Source organism: Pleurodeles waltl, chromosome 10 (assembly GCF_031143425.1).
Source record: "Pleurodeles waltl isolate 20211129_DDA chromosome 10, aPleWal1.hap1.20221129, whole genome shotgun sequence".
Taxonomy (NCBI): Eukaryota; Metazoa; Chordata; class Amphibia; order Caudata; family Salamandridae; genus Pleurodeles; species Pleurodeles waltl.
In genome coordinates this window covers 742,466,486-742,487,115 of record NC_090449.1, presented here as the reverse complement: position 1 = coordinate 742,487,115, position 20,630 = coordinate 742,466,486, and the positions used below count along the sequence as shown (strand labels likewise).

The following is a 20,630-nucleotide window of genomic DNA, read 5'->3' as shown; positions in this document are numbered from 1 at the left end:
TGACAAAGGGGTGAGCCTTTGAGGCTCACCGCCAGGTGTCACAGCTCCTGCCTGGGGGAGGTGTTAGCATCTCCACCCAGTGCAGGCTTTGTTACTGGCCTCAGAGTGACAAAGGCACTCTCCCCATGGGGCCAGCAACATGTCTCTGGTGTGGCAGGCTGCTGGAACTAGTCAGCCTACACAGACAGTCGGTTAAGTTTCAGGGGGCACCTCTAAGGTGCCCTCTGTGGTGTATTTTACAATAAAATGTACACTGGCATCAGTGTGCATTTATTGTGCTGAGAAGTTTGATACCAAACTTCCCAGTTTTCAGTGTAGCCATTATGGTGCTGTGGAGTTCGTGTTTGACAGACTCCCAGACCATATACTCTTATGGCTACCCTGCACTTACAATGTCTAAGGTTTTGTTTAGACACTGTAGGGGTACCATGCTCATGCACTGGTACCCTCACCTATGGTATAGTGCACCCTGCCTTAGGGCTGTAAGGCCTGCTAGAGGGGTGTCTTACCTATACTGCATAGGCAGTGAGAGGCTGGCATGGCACCCTGAGGGGAGTGCCATGTCGACTTACTCGTTTTGTCCTCACTAGCACACACAAGCTGGCAAGCAGTGTGTCTGTGCTGAGTGAGAGGTCTCCAGGGTGGCATAAGACATGCTGCATCCCTTAGAGACCTTCCTTGGCATCAGGGCCCTTGGTACTAGAAGTACCAGTTACAAGGGACTTATCTGGATGCCAGGGTCTGCCAATTGTGGATACAAAAGTACAGGTTAGGGAAAGAACACTGGTGCTGGGGCCTGGTTAGCAGGCCTCAGCACACTTTCAATTGTAAACATAGCATCAGCAAAGGCAAAAAGTCAGGGGGCAACCATGCCAAGGAGGCATTTCCTTACAACCTACAAAAAGCAAATCTCGCTTTTTCTTCCATCAATACACATCTCACTCTCTGCTTCCTTGCAGATTAAACAGACAAAATCACTATTCAGAATACCAGTCATTAAAGCCTTTATGGAAGGACTAAAAAGGATCATACCTCCAAGAACCCCACCAGTACCCTCGTGGAATCTTAATATTGTACTTACACGACCCATGCATTCTTGCCAAATCCAATTCTACCTGGAAGGTGGCATTTCTAGTAGCTATCACTTCACTACGAAGAGTTAGTGAAATACAAGCGTTCACTATTGAAGAACCCTTTATACAAGTATACAAACATAAAATAGTTCTCCCCACAAATCCAAAATTTCTGCCAAGTCATTTCACTGTTTCATTTAAACCAAACTGTTGAGCTCCCAGTCTTCTTCCCACAGCCAGACTCAGTAGCAGAAAGAGCACTGCATACATTAGATATTAAGAGCACTAATGTAATATATAGACAGAACAAAACCATTTAGTAAAACTAAAAAATTGTTTGTAGCTTTCCAAAATACCCCTGCTGGTAATCCTATATCCAAACAGGGCGTAGCCAGATGGATAGTCAAATGCATACAAACTTTTTACCTAAAAGCTAAAAGAAAGCTACTCATTACACCAAAGGCAGACTCCACTAGAAAGAAAGGAGCAACAGTGGCCTTTCTAGGTAACATACCAATGACAGAGATTTGTAAGGCAGCCACTTGGTCCACACCTCATACATTTACCAAACACTACTGTGTAGATGTGTTAGCAACACAACAAGCCACAGTAGGACAAGCTGTACTAAGAACATTATTTCAAACAACTTCAACTCCTACAGGCTGACAACCGCTTTTGGGAGGATTACTGCTTAGTAGTCTATGCATAGCATGTGTATCTGTAGCTACACATGCCATTGAATGGAAAATGTCACTTACCCAGTGTACATCTGTTCGTTGCATGTTCCGCTGCAGATTCACGTGCGCCCTCCCACCTCCCCGGGAGCCTGTAGCAGTTTAAGTTGCAATTTGAATTTGTATATATATATGTAAATAAACATTTCTTTAGCAAACTATGTACATACATATCTATTCCATTGCATGGACATCTTAACTATTCTACCACTATTACCTCACCCTATGCGGGAAAACAATCTAAGATGGAGTCGATGCCCATGCGCAATGGAGCCGAAAGGGAGGAGTCACTTGGTCCCGTGACTCAAAAAGACTTCTTCGAAGAAAAACAACTTGTAACACTCTGAGCCCAACACTAGATGTCAGGAACAGTGCACAGCATGTGAATCTGCAGCGGAACATGCCACGAACAGATGTACACTGGGTAAGTGACATTTTCCATATATAGTAATATCTCCAAAGGGAGATATACCTATGTCAGTAGTAGTGCTTTAATAAAGTATCCTTTATTTTTGCAATACGTGTGGGTCTTTCTTGTGAGTGAGTTACTGTCTGACTACTGTGATATTGAAAGTGCTTTACATTCCTCATGGATAAGCTTTAGCTGGTAGCCTCAGATATCCCTAGAGAGCTTCTGCTATCTGGACACCTATTCACTGTCACGGAGAATTGCCTCAACTCAGTATGGGGCGCCAACACCACTGGTGTACTGCATAAACTGAGCCAGCCTCCCACAAATGACATAAGAACTCCTCAAAAGCAAAAAGAACAGATGATTGACAGAACGCTGAACAATGCAAACTTACATCCCTGGTCACAGATCTAGGTTAAATCCATTTTTTGTGCTCACCACACCACCCCGGTTTGGATCCAGCCATATGCTTTTGTTTTTACTTTTATTTAAGAACTCATCCTCACCCTAACTTACTCATCCCCGAACCCTAAAAACCCCTTTGTACATCCTAACTCCACCAATCCCTGAATCCTTAAAAACCTTCGCCGCCCTAAATCCCACCCCACCCTGAACCTCAAACTTTTCACCACCCCAGCCACTACCCATACTTGAACCCCAAAAAACCTCGAGCCCTAAAATCCCCCAACCATGAACCCTCGATACCCTTACACTCCACCCATCCCTGAAACCTTAAAACACCTCACACACCTAAACACTACTCATCTGTGAACCCTAAAAGCACATCACCATCTCAACACTTCAGTTATCTCTCAACCCTAAAAACCCCTTTCTGATGGAGACATCCCCCTGTGGATTCCTCACCTTTTGAATACTCCCAATGTTCCAGCATTTGTCTAAATGTTTCTCTCTAGCTCTCCACGTCAACGAGGATGCCACAATGGTATGGTTTCACACGTGACTCTGTCTGATGCCATAAGAGCCATAAGGAGTCCTTGCCGGAGTGCTGTCAGTTCCCCTTTTTTCTGTGCCTTTCGATGGAAATGTTTTTTCTGCCTTTCCAGGTGGTTACACTGTATCGAAAGAATTTCTTTGTCAAATATTTCTTAGCGCAACTATGTCTCCGCCAAAATAGTCGGGCTTTAAGCCGTGCAGAGTGGAGATCACGTCAGGTACTGACCCTCACAAAATCTGCCTCTGGTGCTCAAGTTCTGAGCATGATGTCGGGGAATGCTCTTCTTGCCAAAACATGAACCTAAAGGCACTGAAAGCAAGGGAGGCAAAGCTGTTCCTGGCTAAGTTCCCCCCCCCCCCCCCACAGGTCTTCGTGATCACACAAGAAGTGGCATCACAGTACACCTCATCCTGAGATACCAGCCCTTGGTCTTTGTTTCCAGCTTCGAAGTCTTGGTGCCGTTTGATGTGAGAAGTGAGGCCCACTCTATCTCCTCAACAAAAGTTGCCAGAGATGTCACTGTTGCCATCTTTGGTGGACATCTTGGTGTCGCCCTTGAGTCTTGCGTCGCAGTTTTCTCCTGTGACTCCATCGGCTCAGGAGATTGAAGCACATGCGGCAGGCCAGGCCCAGCTTCCACAACAGGAGCAGTAGTATCTGACCTTTCAGCCCCAGGGGACGGACCGATCCAGCTTCTTGAATGCTATGCATTGCATTTCTAGCAGAGCGATGGCCCTCTCTGGTGCTTTTGCTGGCCCCCGGGTCCTGTGGCCTTTAATCTCAGAGGCTTCCTGGCACCATACATGCAGGCTCCTTTTTATGCTTTTCCTGCCTATCAGTGGTCTGGGACAGCACCAAGAAAGATACCATCTCTTTGGGGGTTGTAGGCACCACTGGGGCCAATTCTGATGTCACAGATCTCGTCTGGCGTCGAATCAATATACACCTGTCCGGAGTAAGGTCCCGTCTTCACTGGCGCTGCAGCAGGCTTCCTCGACCTCAGCGCATTCACTATTGACTCCATGGCTAGAATCCAGGTTGAGGTCGAGGAGGAAAGCCTTGAGGCTCTTGGAGGAGAAGCAGTATTTGGAACAGCAGCAGGACCTTGAGGAAGTTGAGATTCCATTGTCTTCCCACAAATTTGAAGGTATTGAGCTAGTGCGTGGCTGGACACTTTTCCTGAATGGTAATTGTCTCCTCAGGGTATACCACCTCCAGAGGTTACCTTATATCATGGGCAATCAGAAAGGCAGTGGAACTTATGGACTTACTACTGCCCGTTATGGAATCGAAATCGAACATTGTGACCAGGGTTCTCCACTCTTCTTCTGCAGCATCAAAACCTCTCCTGCCATTGAATGAGGCTTTTTCAAAACCAGTCTTGGATCTGTGGCAGAAAACTATTACTTCTCTGCAGTTTCCAAGTCCATTGCCAGGAGGTATAGAGCTGCACCAGGTGCCCACAGTTTGTGTCCGCATCCAACACCCGAAAGCTTAGTGGTGCAGGCTTCATATTCATCTAAGGCTGCACCTGGTTCCTTCCCCATGACGCCTGCAGACAGGGAATTGAAAACCAAGGAGCAGTCGGCAAAGAACTTCTTGTCAGGAAGCATGGCGTTGAATTTAGTGAGTGCTAAATGTCTGTTGGGCAGGTATATCTATGCACTTTGGCCAAAGAGGTTATTCCCAAACTGCCGCAGAATGTGCAGGGTCATCTTGCAGAGCTGCTGCAGGGCAGTCGGGCAGCAGCGAAACCGGTTATTCAATTGGATCTGGATACTGTACACTCACTTGCCAGAGCCATGGGGACTTCCATTACAAATAGAAGGCATCCATGGCTTAGAGGGTCGGGATTCTCCCTTGATGTACAGTCCACTTTAGTGTATCTTCCATTTGACGGATCCAGATTGTTTGGAGCCAAGGCACATTCATCCTTGGAGACGTTTAAGGAGATTAAGGCCACCGCCAAGTCACTAGGTCTTCAGATACTCTCCTCGCCCTACAAACCTTTCCATACATCTAGGGGGTTTGGCCGCAGCTCCTTCTTTCGTGGGGGGCAGCACTTCCAAAGTTAGCAGTCTGTCAACCACCTCTATAAATTCTACAGAGGTCGTGGGAGACCTAGGCAGCATGGGTACCATCCATCACCCTTTCTCTTTCTCCACTTCATCCTCTGCTGGAAACCTTTAAGGGAAGGAACCCTAGATCTCCCTCTTTTCAAGAGCATGTGTTAACCATAGGAGGGAGGTTAATTCATTTTCTCCAAAAGTGGGATTCAATAACAGACAGTTGGGTGTTAGACAGAGTAGGAAATGGTCACGCCCTTCACCCTCCCTTCCCTCCCCAGCAACCTTTTGGTAGAATATCTGGTTCTGCTTTTAAAGAGCGCAGTGGAGTTAGATCCAGAGCAAGAAAGGCGTCAGGGATGTTATTCAAGTTATTTCCTGCTCCCTAAAAAGGATGGTCGTTTGCCCCACATTCTTGACCGGAGGATTTTGAATTGGTTCCTCAAACAGGAGAAATTCGAAATGACCTTAGCATAGGTGTTTCTTGCGCTGGACAAGGAAGACTGGATGGTTTCTATAGACTTGCAGCATGCGTATTTTAACATCCCCATTCTGCAGTCACGCAGGAAGTATATCCGCTTCACAGTAGGGACACACTACCAGTTTTTGTTCTTACTTATGCACCTCGAGTCTTCACGAAGGTGGTGGCAGTGGTCGCAGGGCATCTTAGAAGGTGGGGAATACTGGTATTCCCTGACTTAGAAGATTTGTTCCTAAAAGCCAAGTCTCCAGATTTGGTGCAGCATCACTTGCAATTGACAACACATCTGTTCAATCTGGGGTTTTCAATCAGTGTCCCCAAATCTCACCTGGACCCCTCTCAGCGCATCCTGTTTATAGGAGCAGTCCTGGGCACCACAGTGAATCATGCTTTTCCTCCTCCACAGAAGATTCTGGACATTCGGGTTATGATTCCAATGTTTCAGAATGGAGCTCTCGTTCCAGTCCTAAAGGTCTTGTCTGCTCGGTCTGTTCGCTTCCTGCATGCATTCTGGCACATGAGGGCCCTCCAGTGGTGCCTCCACAAGCAGTGGTTTGAACACATCTGAGATCTCAAGGAGTTTAAGGATCTCCAAAAGCACTGCAACGTATCTTTAGTGATGGTCGGTATGACCGCCTAACTCAAGGGTGGCAGTTTTATCTACCACCTCCAGTGACCACAGTGATAACAGATGCTTCCACTCTAGGGTGGGGAGCTCAGATGCTTCATATCAATCTGTTGGAGTTGCAGGCGATGCATCTGGCTCTCAAGGCCGCGATGTTTCATCAGCAAACTGGTGAGGGGGAGGGGTGGAGGCATTTGGGTTGTTTCTTCTCTGCAGAGGCACTACGACTCTGGTCCTGGGCTTAGGCCTTCTGATTTGCATAGGAGCAAACCATTTGGCCAGAGCTCTTAACGTCCTTGGGAATAGTCTCAGCCGGCACTTTTCAGCCAACCACAAGTGGCAACGTAATCCAGAGGTGGTACTTCATATCTTCCAATTATGGGGGACGCCTCAGATAGGCCTGTTTACCACTTGCAACTCACTGCCCGTTGTTCTGCAGCCTTCAGTATCTGATGCAGGGAAGTCTAGGGGATGTGTTTCAGTTTAGCTGGGGCAACCAGCTGTTTTCTGTTTCCTCAAATAACCTTGATTCCTCGTTCTGAGGAAGATTCAACAAGAGCAGGACCAAGTCCAATTTATACCTCCGGATTGCCAAGCTAGGTGTTGTACTCAGACCTTCCTCAACTCTTTCTTTGCCCTCTGCTCCATCTCTCTCACAGGGCAGACCTCCTCTATCTGTCTCAGGAGCAGGGTCTACACCCGCACCCCCAGAGCCTGTATCTACATTCCTGGAGATCGAACAGGGCAACCTGGTTTTCTTTTCTCTTCTCCTTGAAGTGGTGGATATTATTTTATCGACCAGGCGACACTCCAACAAGACTGTCAACGGTGGTAGATGGGCCAAGTTTGACAAATGGTGTGAGGACAGACACATGTACCCTTTAAAGGCCCACTTACCCAATGTTTTGCAATTTGCTCTTTACTTTGAGCAGCATGGTTGTGCAGTTGCAGTTACAACAGTGAAGGGCTCTCTCTCTGCACTGTTGGCACTTAATTGTTTACCTGGGCAACCTTCTAAGTCCCCTATAGTTTTAAGGTTTCTTAACGGTTTGACTAATATGTTTGTTCCCTCTCCTTTTAAAATGCCTCAGTGGGATTTAGTTTTAACGTACCTGATGGGTACACCGGTTGAAGCGTTACATAGTTGCCTATTGAGGCTCCTTACATTTAAAACTGCTTTTTTCATAGCCATCATGTCAACTAGACATGTTAGAGAGCTACAAGCTCTTTCAGTGTAAAACCTTTGTTTACTTCTTCATGCCAACACGGTGGTTTTGAGAACCAGGGCGGCTTTCCTGCCTAAGGTATTGACTCCTTTTCATTTAGGGCAATCCATTACCCTTCCACCCTTTTATCCACGTGCTCATTCATCATTTGCAGGGGCAGCAGCCTGAGCTTCCCTCCACACTTATGCAAACCATTACTGTTTGGACTTAGAAGTGAAGAGGGACAGCCATTTTGTCTGTTCGGTACTTTGGGGTTTCTTGCCAGAGGTAGACAGGCACCCACCTCAGAGTTCGGGACTGCTTTGGAACTCTATTCAAAAGGTGAGGAATACACAGGTAGATGCATCCAGCAGAAGAACAAATTACTTATTTTCAGTAACACTTTTTCTTGTGGTTACAGTATCTACCTGTGGATTTCTCACTGACCAACCCGTCTTACTGTTGCCCGTCTGAATATATTAAGAAGGAAGTTATTTAGGTATATTATACATGTATATTGCAAATTATGTATATATCATACAGAATGTTTTTGTTTTTTATATATTTATATATATATATATATATATATATATATATATATATGTTCGATGGCATCTGTCGCTGTAGATACACATGTTCTGCATAGCTCGCCATCTGGTGTTGGGTCGGAGTGTTACAAGTTGTTTTTCTTCGAAGAAGTCTTTCGAGTCACGGGACCGAGTGACTCCTCCTTCTGTCTCCATTGCGCATGGGCGTCGACTCCATCTTCGATTGTTTTCTTTCCGCCATCGGGTTCGGACGTGTTCCTGTCGCTCCGAGTTTCGGAACGGAAAGTTAGTAGATTTCGGAAGATTTTCGTCGGTATTGTTGCGTTCGGGATCGGCGTAGTTAGATTCAACACCGCATCGAAGATCGATGCGCTCCGGTGCCCTTCGGGGTAGTTTTCGAGCCCCCGTCGGGGCCTGGTCGGCCCGACCGCGTGTCCAACACCGCCGATGGAACGGACCCCGTTCGGTTTTTGTCCCAAATGCCACAACAAATACCCGTATACAGACCAACATTTGGTCTGTAACCTGTGCCTGTCACCTGAGCACAGTGAAGAGACTTGCGAAGCCTGTCGCGCGTTCCGGTCCCGAAAGACACTCTGTGACCGTCGAGCCAGGAGACTTCAGATGGCGTCCACGCCGACAGCGCACCGAGAGTTCGAGGAACAAGAGGAAGAAGAAACCTTTTCGATCCACGAATCGGACTCCGACGATCAAAGAACCGTGAGTAAGACGTCAAACAACACATAAAAAAAGTGACAAGGCCCAGGGGACGCCACTGCCACCAGGCCATGGCTCCACCCATAAGTTCGGTGACCGACCATCGGCACCGAAAAAGGCCAAAACAGTGCTGAGATCGTCCGATTCCGGTCGAGACACCGGCACGCAGCCTTCTCGGGACCGAGAAGGTGCTGGAGAGAAGCAACGACACCGAGATAGCGGTGTAGAAACGGCTCGACGCCGAGACAGCGGCACCGACGAAGATCGACGCCGAGAGTTCTCGACTCCAAAAAAGAAAAAAGCCACCTCGGAGCCGAAAAAAGATACAGGCAGGGTTTCGGTGCCGAAACAACCCGTAACCGACCCAGGTCCAGGCTCTTATACAGAGGAGCAATCACTGTCCTCTCAGATGCGAAAGCATAGGTTTGAGGAAGAGCTGCAATCCACCGAAGTGGACCATACGCAAAAACTTATTTTCATACAGCAGGGAACAGGAAGAATAAGCACCCTTCCCCCTATTAGGAGAAAAAGGAGACTGGAGTTTCAAACAGACCAGGCGCCACAAACAAAAATGGTGAAAAAGATGACTCCGCCACCCTCTCCTCCACCTGTACTTAACGTCTCACCAGCGCAAACTCCGTCACATTCCCCGGCTCACACCACCATGAGCCAAGGTGATCAAGATCAAGACGCTTGGGACTTGTATGACGCCCCAGTGTCGGACAACAGTCCGGAGGCATATCCAACAAAGCCCTCACCACCTGAAGACAGCACAGCATATTCTCAAGTGGTGGCTAGAGCAGCACAATTCCACAACGTAAACCTCCACTCAGAACAAGTCGAGGATTACTTTTTATTCAACACCCTCTCCTCCACCCACAGCTCCTACCAAAGCCTGCCTATGCTGCCAGGTATGCTTCGGCACGCAAAGGAAATCTTCAAGGAGCCGGTCAAAAGTAGGGCAATAACGCCAAGGGTGGACAAGAAATATAAAGCACCTCCTACAGACCCTGTTTTCATCACCACACAGCTGCCACCAGATTCCGTCGTAGTGGGAGCAGCTCGGAAGAGAGCCAACTCCCACACATCTGGGGACGCACCACCCCCAGATAAAGGGAGCCGCAAGTTCGATGCAGCTGGGAAAAGAGTCGCAGTACAAGCTGCAAACCAGTGGCGCATCGCTAACTCTCAAGCACTACTTGCGCGCTATGACAGAGCCCATTGGGATGAGATGCAACACCTCATCGAGCATCTACCCAAGGAACTTCAAAAAAGGGCAAAGCAGGTGGTTGAGGAAGGACAGAACATATCAAATAACCAGATACGATCTTCTATGGACGCAGCAGACACAGCTGCAAGAACAATTAATACATCTGTGACCATTAGAAGGCAAGCATGGCTAAGAACGTCTGGGTTCAAACCAGAGATACAGCAGGCAGTGCTCAATATGCCATTCAACGAAAAACAACTGTTCGGACCAGAAGTGGACACGGCAATCGAAAAACTTAAAGACACTGACACTGCTAAAGCCATGGGCGCACTCTACTCCCCGCAGAGCAGAGGAACCTACAGCACCTTCCGCAAGACACCCTTTCGAGGGGGGTTTCGGGGTCAGGCCACACAAGCCAGCACCTCGCAGGCAACACCGTCCAGCTACCAGGGACAGTACAGGGGAGGCTTTCGGGGCCAATACAGAGGAGGGCAATTCCCTAGGAATAGAGGAAAATTTCAAAGCCCCAAAACCCCTACAACCAAGCAGTGACTCAGATGTCACTCACCCCCTCCACACAACACCAGTGGGGGGAAGAATAGGTCATTATTACAAGGCATGGGAGGAAATAACTACAGACACTTGGGTCTTAGCAATTATCCAACATGGTTATTGCATAGAATTCCTACAATTCCCTCCAAACATACCACCAAAAGCACAGAAATTGTCAAAACAACATTCCGACCTTCTGGAAATAGAAGTTCAAGCACTATTGCAAAAGAATGCAATCGAATTAGTACCAATCACACAAACAGACACAGGAGTCTATTCACTGTACTTCTTAATACCAAAAAAGGACAAAACACTGAGACCAATCCTAGACCTCAGAATACTAAACACCTACATCAAATCAGACCACTTTCACATGGTCACGCTACAGGAGGTGTTACCATTGCTAAAACTACAGGACTACATGACAACCTTAGACCTCAAGGACGCGTATTTCCATATACCAATACATCCATCTCACAGAAAATACCTACGGTTCGTATTCAAAGGAATAAATTACCAATTCAAAGTATTGCCTTTTGGTTTAACAACCGCACCAAGAGTCTTTACAAAATGTCTAGCAGTAGTGGCTGCACACATCAGAAGGCAGCAAATACATGTATTCCCGTATCTAGACGATAGGCTAATCAAAACCAATTCACTAACAAAGTGCTTACAACACACAAATCAAATCATACAAACCCTCTACAAACTAGGTTTCACCGTCAACTTTGCAAAATCCAACATTTTGCCGTGCAAAGTACAACAATACCTGGGAGCCATAATAGACACAACAAGAGGAGTAGCCACTCCAAGTCCACAAAGAATTCAAAATTTCAACAAGATCATACAACGCATGTATCCAACACAAACAATACAAGCAAAGATGATATCACAACTCCTAGGCATGATGTCTTCATGCATAGCCATTGTCCCGAACGCAAGACTACACATGAGGCCCTTACAACAGTGCCTAGCATCACAATGGTCACAAGCACAGGGTCACCTTCTAGATCTGGTGTTGATAGACCGCCAAACTTACCTCTCGCTTCTATGGTGGAACAGTATAAATTTAAACAAAGGGCGGCCATTCCAAGACCCAGTGCCACAATACGTAATAACAGATGCTTCCATGACAGGGTGGGGAGCACACCTCGATCAACACAGCATACAAGGACAATGGAACGTACATCAAACAAAACTGCATATAAATCACCTAGAAATGCTAGCAGTTTTTCACGCATTGCGGGCTTTCCAACCAATTATAACTCACAAATACATTCTTGTCAAAACAGACAACATGACAACTATGTATTATCTAAACAAACAGGGGGGCACACACTCAACGCAGTTGAGTCTTCTAGCACAGAAAATATGGCGATGGGCAATTCACAACCACATTCGCCTAATAGCGCAGTTTATTCCAGGGATCCAGAATCAACTTGCAGACAATCTCTCTCGAGATCACCAACAAGTCCACGAATGGGAAATTCACCCCCAAGTTCTAAACACTTACTTCAGACTCTGGGGAACACCTCAAATAGACTTGTTTGCAACAAGAGAGAACACAAAATGCCAAAACTTCGCATCCAGATACCCACACAGGCAGTCCCAAGGCAATGCCCTATGGATGAACTGGTCAGGGATATTTGCCTACGCTTTTCCTCCTCTCCCTCTCCTTCCTTATCTGGTAAACAAATTGAGTCAAAACAAACTCAAACTCATTTTAATAGGACCAACTTGGGCAAGGCAACCCTGGTACACAACACTGCTAGACCTATCAGTAATACCCCACATCAAATTGCCCAACAGGCCGGATCTGTTAACACAACACAACCGACAGATCAGACATCCAGACCCAGCATCGCTGAATCTAGCAATCTGGCTCCTGAAATCCTAGAATTCGGACACTTACAACTTACCCAAGAATGTATGGAAGTCATAAAGCAAGCCAGAAGGCCGTCCACTAGGCACTGCTATGCAAGTAAATGGAAGAGGTTTGTCTGTTACTGCCATCATAATCAGATCCTACCTATACACGCAACTCCAAAGGATGTAGTGGGTTACTTGCTGCACTTACAGAAATCTAGCCTAGCCTTCTCTTCCATTAAAATACACCTTGCGGCAATATCTGCATACCTGCAGACTACCTATTCAACTTCCCTATATAGGACACCAGTCATTAAAGCATTCATGGAAGGGCTTAAAAGAATTATACCACCAAGAACACCACCTGTTCCTTCATGGAACTTAAATGTTGTCTTAACAAGACTCATGGGTCCACCTTTTGAACCCATGCATTCTTGCGAAATACAGTTCCTCACCTGGAAGGTTGCATTTCTCATCGCCATTACATCTCTAAGAAGAGTAAACGAAATTCAGGCGTTTACAATACAAGAACCTTTTATACAACTACACAAAAATAAAGTCGTCCTAAGGACTAATCCTAAATTTTTACCAAAGGTTATTTCACTGTTCCACCTAAATCAAACAGTGGAACTACCAGTGTTCTTCCCACAGCCAGATTCCGTAGCTGAGAGGGCACTACATACATTAGATGTCAAAAGAGCATTAATGTACTACATTGACAGAACGAAAAACATCAGAAAGACTAAACAACTATTTATTGCATTCCAAAAACCTCATGCAGGAAACCCAATATCAAAACAAGGTATAGCCAGATGGATAGTTAAATGCATCCAAATCTGCTACCTTAAAGCAAAACGACAACTGCCCATTACACCAAGGGCACACTCAACCAGAAAAAAAGGTGCTACCATGGCCTTTCTAGGAAACATCCCAATGCAAGAAATATGTAAAGCAGCCACATGGTCTACGCCACACACGTTCACCAAGCACTACTGTGTAGACGTGCTATCCGCACAGCAAGCCACAGTAGGTCAAGCCGTGTTAAGAACGTTATTTCAAACCACTTCCATTCCTACAGGCTGAACCACCGCTTTTGGGGAGATAACTGCTTACTAGTCTATGCAGAACATGTGTATCTACAGCGACAGATGCCATCGAACTGAAAATGTCACTTACCCAGTGTACATCTGTTCGTGGCATCAGTCGCTGGAGATTCACATGTGCCCACCCACCTCCCCGGGAGCCTGTAGCAATTAGGAAGTTAGCTTCAACTTTGTATATTTGTATATATATTATTTTAGCCTTAAATAGGTACATACTTAGTCACTCCATTGCATGGGCACTATTACTACAATACAACTCCTACCTCACCCTCTGCGGGGAAAACAATTGAAGATGGAGTCGACGCCCATGCGCAATGGAGACAGAAGGAGGAGTCACTCGGTCCCGTGACTCGAAAGACTTCTTCGAAGAAAAACAACTTGTAACACTCCGACCCAACACCAGATGGCGAGCTATGCAGAACATGTGAATCTCCAGCGACTGATGCCACGAACAGATGTACACTGGGTAAGTGACATTTTCAATATCTCTTTGAGTTGAGCTGGCACATGTTGTGCTTGTAATGTTGGTGTTCACCCGTTCGTCTCGAAGGCACGGATAAAAGTGGGTGAAACTGACGTCAGTACGCCAGTGAGGCGTCCTTATGGCTGTGATGTTGTCAGTCACATGCAGTGCCGTACCATTGTGATGTCGATGTGGAGAGCTAGAAAGAAAGAATTCAGTCAAATGCTGGCGCATTGGGAGTATTCAACAGGTGAGGAATTCGTAGGTAGATACTGTACCCACCAGAAAAAGTGTTACCGAAGGTAAGTAACTTGTTCTTATATGCCTGAACTACAGTTAGTCGTGACCCCCTAAAAATCCCTCATCACCCTAAATATTACTCATGCTTGAATTAGTCCTAAACTCCATTCAAGTTTAATGTAATATTTTTTTTTTCTGTAAATATGTTTCCTTTAATTTTCGATTTTGTTTGAATTTCCTTTAAATTATTTCCTTAAAATTGGTTTTCAATCACTTTGTTTCCTCCAAAGGGGTTTCTCAGTTTTCGTTTTCCATTAATTCACACACATCCAAGATTTCCGACTTGATGATCAAGTTCTTATTAGCTATACTGGCAGGATATAGTACAAAACTGTCCAAACAAAGAAATTGTCCTAGTGGATCATCTTGTGCATCAAGATCTTATGCGCTGCCACAAAGACCCTCCGAAGGGCATTCAAGCTCATTCCACTAGGGTGAAGTCTTCCAAATAGAAGTGATCTGCAAAGCAATGACTTGAGCTTTCCATTTCACTTTACGAAAACTCTACTGTTCGGATTCAGAGGTGTTGAGGGAAGGATACTTTGCATGCTCAGCCCTCATAACTTATGTTTTTACCAAATGTTCCAAGTATAGATTTTGCACTGCACTTTGCTGATAAGATCAGTTTCCTCTTGTTTACTTTGAAAGCATGGAAAAGATGGTTTGGAAACTGACTTCATGGCACCTGTGGGAGCGCTTTAAGGCTCCAGTTTTAGAGCCAGCGCTCCCTACAGGCACAAATAGCTATTGACAAGTCTTTGGATCCAGTCTGACACCGGGGATATTTACAGGGTGATGGAGCTACAGCTAGAATAGTTAACAAGAATCAGTAACATTTTTGTTAGGTTTAGGCACCCTCTGGATAATTTGTTCCCACCGCTGAATCCTTTGTCAAGATTTGTGAACTCTCATGAAGCTCATTAAGCCTTAAGTGTGGCTCCTGTTGCTGCCATGTTAGTGGTTTCATCACTCCAAACTATAAATGGCCAATGGAGTCTACATCTGTTGGATTTGGGAATATTATTCTGATATATTGACAATATAGCTTACAAACTCAAGTGATGCTCCACTCAAAGCCATTTAATCTGCTTTTAGAGAAACAGTTGGTGAAAGCCATAGACATGATCTACCGTCAGGAAATTCCAAATATGCATCTTACATGGGAAGTTTGCCATTAAAAATAATTTTGAGAGCCTTACTCTCGTGACTTTGATGCTAGAGAATAACGGGCAAGGACACAGTGCTGGGGTCCATAGTGGACCTTAAGGGGCTCATTGAGATTCCTATTTTTATTTCTCCTTTTTCCTTCTCTTTTGTTGTATGTGGTAAGGCAGTTGTGTGTCTGACACAGCTTACCTGATGAGACTCCATCCTTCAGCTGGCAGAAGTAAGGTGCTATGTTTAGTAGTTTCATGGTGACTAGGGACCCATTCACAGCACTTTTCAGTGAGTATGATCTCTGTGATTGCTCTACATATCTTACTAATATTATTTCTAACCCTGGTAAACAGATACAGCATTGTGTAGATAAACTCAAATTATGTAGACTTTTGATGTCTTCTACTCCGAATATTTTGAAGAAAGTGTGGAAAACCTTTAGCTATAGAACTGACAAATAAGTTGTAGTTATACAGGGTGTGACACAGGTTACACTCTTACAGTATAGTGCCCTGTAAGGAGCTGTGCTTTAACCTCTTAACTACATTGAAGACTGCCAGAGGTGGCCCTGATCGATATGGTGTTAAGGAAGGATGTCTAGATCCTGGGTCCTAAGGAGGCTGGATGTTTGGTTTTTACTTTTTGTCTCCAGTCTGATGCTGTCATATCTTCAGGTGTGTTTAGAGCCACCAGAGATTGACTTACTATTCAGTTAGGCAGATGTAGCTGACATCAGTTTTTAGTTATCCTGCGGCATGAAATGAGCAGCAGAGGTTAAGTGGGGGGAGTAGGTGTGGGTGAGTAGGAAGTCCATACAGGAGTGTAAGTGAGTAGTCAAGGCCATGGCTGATATGGAATTCATTGTTCACACTTTGAGATGTATTATAGAAGTCCTACAAACACCCCACCCCCCGTTAGACACAGCAAAGTTGGGAAGTGCTAAAAATGTTGGTTGTACCTTCTGTACAGTATAGAATACCTCAGTGGCTTATGCTAGACCTACTCCTCTGCAACAGTAATACGTATGTACTTTCATGGAACACTTATGTGCTTTCCTATTCTGGATTTGCTATTAGATTCACGGGAACAGACAGTTTGGCACAAGCACTTACCATTCTCCTTTACTTCTGTTGGGAGCTGCTACAATAAATAGCAAGATGCACAGTCAAATGCTTTTTTTCTACAATATTCATCATTTAGTCAGTGGCTAATTACCATCCATTTTGGAAATTAATTATTGAATTGTTGCTGGCTGTGTGCTGAGTTTGTTTGTGTGTTTTTGACCAGCTGGAAGACTCCCTTCTTTCCTCTCATCCCCATTACAGGTAAGTAATGCAATTTTTTTACTTTAACAAGCTCATGCATTAAACATAATATGAATAAAAGATTTGCTATAAAGACATTGAAATTAAAAAAGACTGTTTGTGATTGCTTGAACCCCCCCCGCAAAGTTCTTTGGCAGGAGGTGTTGATCTGTGTCAAATTGACGCATGACTAGTCGGTTAATTGGTTTTTATGCTGTTAATGTAAATTTCAGTGGAGGAGAAGCATTCCAGTGAAGCCAGTGGTATTCTCCCACAAAATATATTATCTCAAACAAGTCGGCACAATGACAGAGACTACAGATTGCCAAGAGCAGAGACTCCAAGTAATATTGCAACAGGACAACTCTCAGTCAAGCCAGTTGTTCATACAACTGCTACTACCCCAAGCACTGCTCCTCCTAATCCTTTTGCTGTACAATCTGATAATCAGCCAAAGAAATCATTTGATGCAAACGGAGCTGCTTCTGTACCTAAAGTTCCTGCTCCAGCGTCCTCTATATCTGTGCAGAAGACAGAGAGGAAAGGTATGTATCTTAAGCTAACTGCTTGGTTTATGAAAATGTTTAGCTGTATTAATTATAAATATGGATTTTGCTTGAGTGAAAACCACACCACCTGCTGCCACTATGTACTTTTTAAATGATTACCTCGGTGAGGGGCTTGTGATTGCAGTAATTGTTCTTTCATAGATTCTTAGATCAGGGTATCGCATGTCGATTTACAATAGCAGACCTTAACCTTAACATGCCTAAAATACTTTAAATACACTTTAATTTAGTAGTCTGATCACTGCATTGGAAAACATGCAGAATTCAGCCAGTAGTTCAAAGTAAATTCACCTTTACACTTCTAGAGATACCAATGCTAAAGTTTTCTGCCTTAAGTTTGTAAAGGAAGCCACTTGTGAGCACTGATCATTTCCTGAGATACGCCTACTTTTCATATGTATATTTTCTCATTCCACAGCTTCTCAAGTCTGCCAGTCTTTGCTATTGCGTTGCCTTGTGAACCTGGGCTACAAAACTATGTAGAAAGCTAAAGCTTATTTGTGTAAAATGTGGGACCTCATCTAGTCCAAGGGCTGTTCTAGACTTTTTGAAATAAGCAGTGTCTCATTGTCACCCTGTTCGGCAGATAAAGTAACATCATTCTGTCTTCATGCTTATCGGCTTTTACTTCGGGACAGCTGTATATAGTCTAGGAGTTGTTAAATTGTTCTGGTTTTTAAATCTGAGTCCCATCCTCTATTCTACCTGAACAGCAGCAACTCAGTGCATATAATTCAGTGTTAAAAAAATGTAAGCTCCCTGGTGCCGCAGGTGGTGGAGGGGAACACAGGCTCTGCTCTATGAATATTTTCTACCCAGAAGAAAGCATTGCTTGTGCTTCACATGCTTAATATAGTCTCCTCTTGACATTTAAGTTCTGTTACCCTCTGCTCCCTCTAGCAAGTCACAGGGTGGATTGTGTTGTCATGAGAATACCCTTCGGTATCCTCAGGAAGGTGGTCTGGATCTTATAATCACTATGAAGATTTGGCTCTTGTAATCACTAGGAAGATTCAGGCTTTGTAATCACTACCAACATATGCCACCTTCTGACTACTCAGATGCCTTGGTGGTTTCCTCCAGACAAGGTTCGGAGTCCACCTCTGGCCAGTTGTGCATAATTATCCATTTTGTTTGACTGGTCTGTTGTTCCTACCATTAGATGTGAATGATCATTCATACGGACAGGCCAGTCTGAAGCAAAACGTTGTGGTTGCCCGCAGATACCATGCATCAAGAGGGGCAGTGCAGTACAGTGGTAATCAAGATTTTCTTATGCATCACTTGATCCCCCCGTACCTAATAGTAAGGGTCCTGTGGTCAGAATACCTATGCTGGCACCTTGGGGATATAGCTCTGCTCCCTTGTACAAACTCACACCCCAACAACTAGGCAACCCCCAGGCAGGGTAGTGCCACTTCTGAAATGTCCCTCTATATTCAGATACACTTATTTTTCTTCCTTGTTTGAGAGCTATTTTCTCAGTAGTGGCGTTCCTGGTCCCAGTGAGGGGAAGCAGCCATTCAGGATCGACTCTGCTACCCTGATGGTCATAGTCATCTCCAGGGGATATTGTTGTCACTCCTCCATGTAGCTGGCCACAGTACATTTCAGGCATCCACAAACACATTAAGACTCTTCCTTTACCTACACACTACTAGGCTGCTTGAGCCAGGTTTGATCCTGTTGTAGTCCTCCTGTTGCATGGGTGTGGATCCACCCACCACCACCTACGCCTTCCAACATCCCAACCCAAAGCAGCTGCCATTGCTTTTTATAGAAATGTTTCTTTTGCCTGGATTTCAAATTGACTAAATTGTGAATCCACAGGCAGACAAAGAAGCATTACTGGGGCAAGCAGTTATGCTACTTGTTTTCTACTGCTCTCTCTGCTTTAGAATTAATCGGATGTTGGATAGGTTCACACTGCAAAAATAGAAAGTTGCATACCTGTTAAAATTATTGAAACTTGAGGCAATTCCAGATTAACACAACCACTTGCCTCCCCTACTGAAGGGGAATAGTGTATAGATTTGATTAACATTTCTAATACTCTTAGAAGGAAAGTGCCTCTTTTTGACCTGGCTACCCCCCACTTTTTGCCATGTATCTGATGTAATTTCGACTGAAAGTGCAATGAGTTCCTGCTAACCAGGTCCCCAATGCCAGATCTCTTTCCCAAAACTGCAGTTTCCCCAATTGACAAAATCTTTAGCACTCTTTGTAAGTATCATTGTAGGCTGCTTGTCTTGGTGAAGGCAAAAGTGAAAACATAACATGGCACAAAGCCTGTGCGACGTCCCCTAACACTGCATGCAGTATACTCAGTCAACCCTCCAGCAGGCCATACCACCCCCAAGTCAGGGTGCATTACATGACATGTGAGGACATATCTGCAGAAACAGATATGCCTCTGTCTTTGTTGATTCTCAGACATAGTTAGTGACTAGGGAAGACATTTTAAATGCACGTTCTGGACACTGGTCAATACGAGTTCCCCAGCTTACATTTTAGCTTCACAGAAGTTAGGGGTATTTGGTATCAAATATATTGTATTAATGAGCCCACACGGGTGCCAGTGTTGGATTTACCAATAGTTGCACCGAGAGGGCACTCTGGTGTGCTCACTGATCATTTTCTGTTAGCCTGCCATTCGAGACACCAGTCTGAACCCATAGGGGCCCAGAACAAAAACCTGTCTGGAAGGGGGTGTAACAGTCTCCCACAGGATGACCTGCTGATTAGCTTCTGCCTCTGAAATGCAAATCTGGCTCCCCTCACATGAGAGGAAACCCTCCCTCTTCCAGGGCCCATTTGGCACCTGGAAAGACAGTAAAATTAGCTAGTCAGGTAGGCGTGCCACCTCCAGGCTAGCACCACCCCTACTGTGGGCTACTGCAAGGTCAACATGATTTTTCACAGGTAGCCATCTTTGAGATGGCATACCTAGGAATTCTGGGACAGAGTTATGCCCACTTACCACAGGAAGTGGTCATAAAGGGGATGTGGTGACCTAACGGGTCAGTGGCTACTACCCCACAGACCTCTACCGCCCTATATTCAGTACTTAGGTGAGCCCCCTGGCACCAGAGAAGCAGATCCTGATGATCTTAAGAAGACCAACGACACTGAAGAGTCACAACAGTAGAAGAGGAGAAAAGAAGCAATTGACCTGGTACCAACCCTTACTGCCTGCATCCTGTGACAATCTGCACCAAAAGTAGACTTGTCCTGCAGCTGTAACTCCAGAAACTCAGGAGGACTGCCTGCCTTAAATAAAGACTCAAGA

General features: G+C 45.1%; 1 protein-coding gene across 9 annotated transcripts in view; it reads left to right on the top strand.

Moving 5' to 3' along the window:
* The window catches only part of WAC (WW domain containing adaptor with coiled-coil), a 554,026-nt gene that overhangs the window by 181,538 nt on the left and 351,858 nt on the right, over positions 1-20,630 (top strand). For 6 of the 9 annotated variants that reach the window (XM_069211302.1, XM_069211303.1, XM_069211299.1 and 3 more), the window contains exon 7: positions 17,006-17,317. The exons of the other annotated variants lie outside the window; for them this stretch is intronic. In XM_069211302.1, coding sequence (XP_069067403.1) covers positions 17,006-17,317 — 312 coding nt within the window. The remainder of the gene's footprint in view (positions 1-17,005; positions 17,318-20,630) is intronic. 9 annotated transcript variants of the gene reach the window in all.